This window comes from Neomonachus schauinslandi, chromosome 2 (assembly GCF_002201575.2).
Source record: "Neomonachus schauinslandi chromosome 2, ASM220157v2, whole genome shotgun sequence".
In the NCBI taxonomy this organism is placed as follows: Eukaryota; Metazoa; Chordata; class Mammalia; order Carnivora; family Phocidae; genus Neomonachus; species Neomonachus schauinslandi.
This window is the reverse complement of record NC_058404.1, coordinates 16,329,767-16,339,533: the sequence shown is the minus strand read 5'-3', so window position 1 is coordinate 16,339,533 and position 9,767 is coordinate 16,329,767. Positions and strand designations below refer to the sequence as shown.

Below are 9,767 nucleotides of genomic sequence, written 5' to 3'. Positions count from 1 at the left end.
TTAACTTCGCTTTAAATCCTGGGTGTAGTCTGATGGTTTAAACTACAGTTTTTTTCAAAGGCTGCAGATAACTACACAAAGAAAACAGTTTATTCTTTAGTATTCTTTAATAACTTAAAAGACAAAAGCAGGCACAACCAAAATATTACAGGCATGTAAAAACATGTGTTCTTAAATGTTATCTTCACTTAGAAGAAAGTTTTCCTCCTTCCTAGAAGGAGCTGAGATACACCTGGTGAGCCAAAAGCCATAGCTTCTGGCTGGGCAGTAGATCTGCACGGAGTGAAGGCTTTCTTCAAACCTTTTCAGGACCAGCGTGAATCTGTGGTTAAAAAACGTAAGTGACATTAAGAACTTTTTAAAAAAGGTTTCCTCCCCATCCTTCCATTGTGCAGGATGATTTCTGGCCTCTAAAATCTAGGAGTAGTTACTATAACCAGTATTAAAATGTGTTCACAAAAATAAAAAGATACACTAGAAATAAGACTGCCGATGTTTAAATGAAACAATCAACTGCTGAATAAGCAATCCCTGAGGGAGGAAGAAAACAGTACTGAGTTACTTACCAACACTTCCTTTTTCCAGTTGTATTTTCTACACTTCCAAAACTTCGTTTCTGTCTGGGCACTGGAACACAGTGATCTCTATCGGATCGGTCACTTGATTTTATTGTCTGCATACATTTAATTGTTGTAAGAAACTTGGCACATTCTAGAAATCCACAGGCCCAAGCAAGATCTTCAGCTGTTTGTCCATTCTTATTACATAAACTGAATTTAAGACAAAAACTGAGTTACATAAAAATTGGTACTTGTTTAGCCTTTTTTTTTTTTTTTTAATATATCCTTCTACAAAGGAGCTTTGGGCTCATACAAATGTTGGTTTCAGAACGGAAGTAGTAAAGGAATCAGAGAAATTCCAATATTCCCTGCTATTGCACCCTAAGAGGCTGGCGCAGAGTTCAGCACAGAGTGGACATTCCATTTTTGAATGAATGAGTGTTCTGTGCTCGATATAATAAGTAATACTCAAAGGAAGTCAATGAGACCTTTTATAGAAGGGATTATCCCAAACCAAAGCTAAGATGTAATATTGCCACAAGAGATGAACAGAACTGCACCTCTGATTGCTGAGGATCCATTTTTTTACTTAAATTTAATAGTATTAGGTATCATTAACAGCCTAAATTAACATTTAAATGACAACTCTAAATTGTCAATTAGGTAGGCAAGCATTTGTAAAAGCACATGTAATTCAGCTTCAGTTGTATTTTGGATTAGCTTAATCCAAGAAAATACAAAATTTGAAGCCACTGATTTTATACTTACTCAATTTGGGCATCCCTGGCTACGAGCAGGCTAAGGCATTCCAGACTTCCCACTCTTGCTGCCTTGTGTAGTGGAGCCTCTCCAAAAACATCCTTAAAGGGAAGACAGCACGTTTTAGTCTCTCCCTGAAACAGTTTCGGTGGAAGTTGGTAGGGGAAGTCTAATTACTGTTTAAGAAAGCCAGTTAGAACCACACTGTACTGAATTTTTTAATTCAAGGGTTTTTTTCAATAAAGTTCACTTGGTGTTCTATTAAATACAAAGTTTTCATCAATAAAAACACATGCAGCCACAACCACCTACATTAACACTCAGGTGAATAAAAAGCAGAGTATTACAAAGGTAAAACGATTTACAATTTAAACTCACCCTACTTTGATGTTCAGTGGGCGAGGCAGACTACCGTAAGAAAGTTCTGTAGAAAACTGTAATAGTTGGGAGTTTGCCTCACAACTGTTATTTAAGTAATTACTGTACTGCGACTTTTAATTTGGTAATGTAGCAACTGTTGCTTTTGAAATAAACTGTAGACCTACGTATGCTGAGCAATATCCTAGCCAGGAGCCATACAGATGGCTAAAGAGCACTTGAAATGTGGCTGGAAATGTAAAATACACACCAGACTGAGATGTCTGAAAAGAAAATGGAAAATATAAGTAATGCTTTATATTGATTACATACTGAAATACTGAGGTAAATTGAGTTAAATCATAAAATTTCATGTTTCATCTTATTAATGTGGCTACTAGAAGGTTTTACATTTCTTAAGTGTCTCCCTTTATATTTCGATCAGACATCTCTGCGAGAGCCATGTTTACAGCAAGGGAAACAGTATTTTGGCGTCTGCGAAACGTTTGTGTGGATCCGGGTGGAGGGGAGGGTTGTACACAGCGACAATCAGTAACCTAGTTACCTGCTGGTTGAGGTCAGCGCCAGTTTGCAGCTGCCACAGAAGCAAGCAAGCAAGGCCGCCCCCTGCGGCCAAGTGGACAGGCGACTGCTCGCAGGGATCCGGGGGTGCGTTGACCGAGGCGCCGGCCTCCAGCAGATGCTTCAGACTATCCACCTGCGGGAGAACAGCAGCTCCAGCACCCCTCTTGCCTGTATCCAGTCCCGCGCTCTCCCGCGGTCGAGAATCTTCCCCCACGCCCCAATTCTAACTCTGAAGAGGCCTGCCTCGGCAGCGCTCAGTGGTCAGTCCCCCTCGCTAGTGCTCCCGAGCAGACAGACACCCGGAGAAGTAAGCCTGCAGGACGAAAGGGGCCCGCGTCTCACCTCCGGGTTGCAATCAAGCAACAGCATTTTCCGCCTACAGCAGAGGACGGGAGGCCTTGGGAGTGCAGAGCGGCGGGGCAGGCGCTGCGGACCGGCAGGTAAGAGTGCACAGCCCGCCGGAGTGCGGGAGGATTTAGATTGCCCGGGCCAGGGGGCCGGCCCCCCGCCGCCGCGCCCCAGCCCTGGCCGCGCCCCAGCAGCCTCGCCCCGCGGGCTGCCGGCCCTTTCCCCGCCCTGCGGGAGCAGCACGTACACAAACACCGGCACGTGCCCCCGCGAGGCTGGCTGGGGACGAAGGCGCGGGTTTGCCAGCCGATTGGCCAGCCGGGAGGCGCCAGGCCCGCCCACCTCGGGGCGGGGCCCTAAGTAGCCCCGGCGGAGCCGCAGTGCGCGTGCGCCGCCGAGAGCGCTGGGCGGGGTGGGGGGGGGTGTGCTCCAGCGGCAGCCATGAGGCGCGCTGAGTTTGGCACGTCCCACACTAGCGTGCCCGGCCCTTTGGTCCCTATGGAAAAGCGGGAGTCGCGAGCGAAGGTTTTCGTCTCTGCTAGCACGCACGTAACCAGGAAACGAGAGAACTCTGGCAGCACCACCTCTGGAAGCCGCTGTGCGTGGTGCTGGCGCCGCGCGTCCTGCGCCCTCCAGCTCGGGAGGAAGGATGAGCGTTCCTTTGGCGTCACGTTCAAAACCGCCCCCCGCTCGCCTCTGTCACCGACGCCCTGGACTTTTAGGGAGGAAAGCGGGAGCTGCGGGGGCGGCGGGGCGGCTAACGTGAACTAAGGTTTTACCACAGGGACCGCGGTGACCACCCCCCGCCCCCCAAACTAAACGATTTCTCACACCGGGCCCTTTCGGTGACACCACGCCCGTATTGGGAAATCCGGTAAAATCCAGCCAGCCATTGTACTGTGTCCCTTCCTGGGGACTGGGTAAAGCACCACTGGGCTCGTCGCCTGGGGAGAGGCTGAGAGCCCAGGCTGTTAACCTTGAGCTTGCATAAAGGACGAGGACACTGTGTCAGCCCGAACACTCACTGGGGGGCGGAGGGGGTTCAAGGAAAGTCGCACCCAGACCGAGAACGTTTGTGACCTAACGGGCTCTTCCCGGGCGGAGCCGCCGCTCCCTCGCGGCCGCTCCGAGGGGAAAGCGCGGGAGGGGGACGTGGCTGGGTCGGCGGGGGCGGGGGGGGGGGGCGGGCTCTGCATACTGTCCTGCTTGAGTCGTTGCTTTCGGTGCTACTTGAGAAACAGACTTCCTGACTTCAAACTGTAGCCATCCACACATCTATCATCTCTTGACTGTCTTTTCCTGAACGCTTTTTTCCAGATCAATCTTGCCAGAAACTAAAGCTGGAGCCGTATATTCATTTTCCTTGACATCCTCCGTGATTTCCTTCTTCCTGTTCATACCTTTGAGAGCAGGACTGATGAGGAAATTACTATGCTTTTGGAGGACAAGCTCAATGAGTGGCCTTTTAGTTCTAATTTTGGTTGCAGGATCTTATTTTGTAGTAAGAGCCATAAAATAATTTTACAATAATAAATTTATCATGCACTGACCCAAGGGGTAGTTTTCCACATTCTTATTCATATGTATACCTGAACATAAATGTGTGTGTATGTGTATATATATATTTATGTTCAAACATAGAATCATGCTTGTGTTCTGTATTTATATTGAAACTATTCAAAATACCTTTTTTATGATATTTGAAGAATGTCAGATCTGTGAGAACACATGATCACTGACAGTTTCCCTTTTCTCGTGTTTATCAGTTAGGTGAGCACTGTTTTTTAAAGAATATAATTAAGCTTCAGGTTCACACAGATGAAAATGAATTCTTAAATGAATTATGAATTCCTAAATGAAAATGAATTCTTAAATGATACAAGGTACTATCAGAGAAGTTCTTAGAGTTCTAAACAGAAATTGCAGTTAACATGTGCAATGTGATATTGGTGTGATGAGTCTGCCTCCATATTACATCCTTTTTATTTAAAACAAGATTCTATTCAGCAAGTGTTAAGTCTAGTAATTAGTGTTAACTTCTTATTACATATGTGAGTTTCACAAGGATAGGGAATTTTGTGAATAGTTGTTAAAGCTTTTCTCCTTTTAATCACTTCCTACTTGTCCATTGCTGACAGTGTTTCAGAAAAAATATATCCCAGCTAAGTATCTGGTTTACTGTTAGTAATGGGCCTAAAAGCTTTCTAAAAATGAACAAAGCTGGTGGAGCACAAAAATACACAGAAGAAATACATTTGGGGAAGAAATACTATCTTACCAGCAAGCAGCTGGAGTTATTACTGAACATGTACCGCGTGGGATCAGTTTTCTAAAGAGGAAAATGATCCAAGATGCATATTCAACGGGCACTCTTCTAACAGTGTTAATTCTATTTATGTTTAATTTGCTGGTAGATGTGTTTCCAGAAAGAGGATGCCATTTAGAGTGAATGTTTTTAAAAAATGTTAGATGATGACTAAGTGACCAAATGAATGAAGATATGTAGACTGAGGAAGGGTGAGTAGGAGGAATCTGCCAGGTAGTCCATGAAGGGAAGAGTATTTCTAAGGAGTATAAAATATCTTCCAGTGTTAAGAGGACTATGTGCAATTCAGTCTAGTTACAGAATATGATACACAGCAGTGATGTAAAATAAAGATTTACAAATAAGAAATTATATTAAATGGCCACTAATGTCTATTCCAATTTATTAAAATAAATGGACATTGAGCACTTCCTATGCCCCAAGGTTAATACAGATAGGTATTGTTATCTGTCCCATTTTACAGGAAAGGAAATTGAGGCTTAGGGAGGTTCAATAACTTAACCTAAGGTCCTATCATTATTAAGGGGTGGAGCTGAACTCAGACCGTTTGACTCCAGAGACCACATTCTTATAACTAAATTTTAAAGACTTTTGGTCATCGTTGGTAGATTTGAAGTTACTAAGATTGACTTTTTTTTTTTTTAAGATTTTATTCATTTATTTGACAGAGCACAAGCAGGCAGAGCGGCAGGCAGATGGAGGGAGAGAAACAGGCTCCCCGCTGAGCAGAGAGCAGGACCCAGGACCTGGGATCATGACCTGAGCCAAAGGCAGACGCTTAACTGACTGAGCCACCGAGGTGCCCCTAAGATTAACTTCTTAAAATTAGCAAAAGAAAGTCCTTAGAGACTATTATTATAATCCATAGAAAAACAACTCTTTCATTCAATGAAACATATAGTGAAGTTGAATCAAGTTGTACACCTGAAACTAATGTAACATCAACTATATTCAAATAAAAAAATATTAAGGAGTATTTGGCAAAAACAAATGAAAAAAGAAAACAACAGAGGAAATAGGGGCAATTATGTGTACTATCTTTGCAGTTTTCTGTAAATCTCAGATTATTTTAAAATATAAAGTTTATTTTAAAAAAGAGGACTTGAGGCAACTTAAAATTAAACCATTATATATTCTTTTTCTTTCTGAAGACCATGGCTATTACAGTTTTTGTTTATTCAAATATTTAGTTTCACCTTTAAGTAACCCTCTTCCCAAATACAATAATGACAGAAGATACCTAAAACCTTATGAATAAAGCTAGTTTTAATCAAAAGAACAAAAAAATTTCACAAAGTTTTCAAAACCAATCACTACTTAGTTTTTTTGTTCTGATTGACCAATATACTTCAGTTCCTCTGCAAAACACACTGCCCATTGCATTGATCACTGGGAGGATCTTACCAGGCTGTTTCTAGAATGCTCAGTTATTTGGGCTCACATCACTTTGAATTTTTTTCCACATCTATAAAGATTAATGTCTAATGAATTAAATATTACATAACTGGTGAAATAGGAACAGTGAGAGCTATAATTTTTAAGAAAACTAAACTCAATGCTTTCAAAATCATCAAGTCTCTAAGAAAAGTGTTTCCCAAGTAAGTGAGGATAAATCAACCGTAAAAGATGAGAAATAGTTCTACATTCAGACTGTTTGATGGGCATTTTTAAACTCATACTCCATTTGAAAGAAACATAAAGTGGAATTCATATGCCTATGGTTTATGAAAGAAAGACAACTCTAAACTCTCACAGTCAACCTCTATTAAGGAAATAGCTTCTGACCCTAGATGAAAAGATTGGAAGGTAGCATATATTTACATGTTATAAGTTAAAATGTATATGGTATGATCATATACTCTTTATTAATTTCTGTATCGATTCTTGTTTAACTGACCAACCACTATAAATGCAGTAAAAGCATTTATTGGGCAACCTATTTCTTTCATTTAAGGAATATAAAGAGAGTAGCTGAATAGAATGCATTATATTTTTTTCAAATTTTTATTTAAATTCCATTTAGCTAACATGTAATTTAGTATTGGTTTCAGGAGTAGAATTTAGTGATTCATCACTTACATATAACACCCAGTGCTCATCATAACAAGTGCCTTCATTTACCTTTGGATGTTGAGTGAATCCCCTCAGGAAAGACCCTGGTACCCCTAACTGGCCAGAAAAGGTTTCTACACAGCAGGAACAAGACAAGTGAGGCATGTGAATCCCACGTAATTACGAAGATTTTTAACAAATCAATCTTTCCTAGAGTGGTTTATTTGCTCACAGAAAACATGGTAAATTGGAGAAAAATTAAAAAGCTACCAGGCTCTTCCACCCAGTGCTTATCTGGTAGTAAAAGACATCCTGTCTTTTCCCACTTTTTTTTTTTTTTCCTCATTTCAGAGCATGAAAAAAAAAAGCACTTTTGGTTTTTTTTGTTTTTTTTTTTTGCTAGAAGTTTCTATTTTTTTATTTTTTTATTCTTATGTTAATTCCCATACATTACATCATTAGTTTTAGATGAAGTGTTCCATGATTCATTGTTTGTGCATAACACCCAGTGCAGCACTTTTGTTTTAAATAAACAAATAGACCTAACTGGAAGGGGGGGAAAAAAAAAAAAAAACAGAAGTCCACTGCCTGATTCAATATTGTCTTTTGAGATCTCCGTAATATCCATAATATTCTTTCCTAAGTTTCCATATATGTGTACACGTTATGCTTCCAGTTAATATATGAACACTATTATTCTTTTAATGACTACTAGACAACAGCAATGAACAATAACAATAAACCCAGGCCTTTGCATTTTTGCCCAGGACACTTATTTAACTCTATTTTCATGGGTACCAGTAACATTGTTTATTATGATAGGAACTTCAGTGTTGTACCTCTATTTTAAAAGAACTTTAAATAAGTGTGCTCCGCAGGATCATGTATGCAATGTTTCTGCCTAAAGAAGCCAATTACAGACTCAGGACCCAACGTTTATATTGGAGGCTGGCATGTAGGCATCCTCTGCCTACCAACTACTAAAATCACAGAATTCCAGAAGGAAACAAATCCGCCATACATCATCATGTTGTTTATATAAACGTAAACACTGCAAACTCATCTTGTCATTTGGGGGACAACTTAAGTGTCAAGTTCCCAAATGCCAACCGAGGACCAACCTTGTCAGCATGTCCTTCTAAAGATGGCAGCCTCAGGCCAGCTGTGCTCACTCTTTTCTGCCCAGGAACACAAGAATAACCCATAAAAGACACTAACATTCTTAAACTCATTTTCACAGCAGTTTTACATTTAAATTACCTTTTGCTATTCCATAAAAAATTTACAAACCATTTTTAGACAATTTTATCACATTCCCAAAGATGTACATTTTTACCTAATGTTTTTTTTTAAAGAGGGAGGGATACTTTGGTGAGAATTGCTATTTAGGATTGCAAATATCCAAATTTTTACATGAATAAAATAGCAGGCCAACCCAGATGTACATACCGTGTTGAGTATATGATCAACACAGAGGGAAGCAAAGGCACTTTCTTAAGGGCTACCTGCTGCAAGAGATCCCGAGATTCACCAAGGAGGGAAAATGATTTTGCCAAAATCCAAAGGGGCTTTTTGGACCCAGTTGGAGTTTTTTTTTTTTTTTAAATAATATCTGTGACGCGTTGAAGTGGCCCTATGTGTGATTCTAGGATCTTTCTACTTTGCATTTACATGGGAGCTGATGAGAGGATATTGTTTTGTATGTCCAGGTAGCACCTGTCTCCAGGCAAGAGAGGTTCTTCTGCCAGAAGGCTCTGTGCACCTCCAGCATTTGGCCTTCACTCTCAATTTCACCAAGGACTGCAGAGCTTAGCCACCCTCCATTGTGGCAGTTTTTCATCTAAGACTTCATTCTTTTCCTCCCCATCCTGAGCCCAGGAACAATTTCACAAGACCTTCTCTGACTTTGTCCCTCTTTCTCTAATTGTATCCTTCAGCTTGTTGGGAGTCCAGGCTGTGCATTATCAGAGATGGGGGACACCTCCAGCATGGCTGAGGCTCACATTTATTCTCTGCAACCCCAATAGCCTGGTTCCTCTCCTAAGCTCCTCACACCAGATCTTCTGATACCTTACTGACCATATTGGATAGTAAATTTTTCCCACTTATCGATATTAACCACTTAACATGCTCTCTAATTTTCTATCATACAAAGAGGATGAGGAAAATATAGCCCCCATGTTCTTTACCATTTCTGAAGCCAAGTTCCTAAATGAAATGAAACCACTTTTTGCTTGATGAGGTATGTACATAATGGCAGATACCCTCTATTTCAGTATATAAAGGCCATCTTCACCTAAACAAAATTAAAATAATTTTTAATATTTTAGTTGTTAAAATATTTGCAAATTTAATAGTTACCTATTTTACCTGTTACTGACAATATACAAATAGAAGTTGTAAATGGAAACTACTTTCCATATACCGATAGACGTTTCCACTCTTAATTTAATACATTTGATTTTCCACTTAAAGTAGAAATTCATTTCTAACTCTATCTCTAAATAAGTTTCTACCTTTCAAAATAACTAGATTGTTCAGAACACAAAATTTAAAGGCCAAGTTGCCTGTAAAAGATTTAATACACATACTGCAAAACAGAACTACTTAGTTAAAAGTATAAACAGAAGCTGGGGGAGTGATAGTCTTTTAAACAAATTGTACTGGGATAAATGGATATCCACATGCAAAAGACTTAATTTGAACCCCTTCCTCACATCGTATACCAAAATAACTCAAAATGGAGCAAAAACCTATAGCTGAAACAATAAAACTTTTAG

At 40.5% G+C, this 9,767-nt stretch overlaps 1 protein-coding gene across 1 annotated transcript; it reads right to left on the bottom strand.

Annotated features, from left to right (window-relative positions):
• Positions 1–70: 70 nt before the first annotated feature.
• On the bottom strand, positions 71–2,812 carry ANKRD37 (ankyrin repeat domain 37). Its single transcript, XM_021694239.1, has 5 exons — positions 2,604–2,812; positions 2,242–2,394; positions 1,329–1,420; positions 567–770; positions 71–322 (listed from the first exon to the last, which is right to left on the bottom strand). Coding segments are annotated over exons 1-5 (477 nt in total). The 5' UTR covers positions 2,631–2,812; the 3' UTR covers positions 71–321.
• Positions 2,813–9,767: the final 6,955 nt, after the last annotated feature.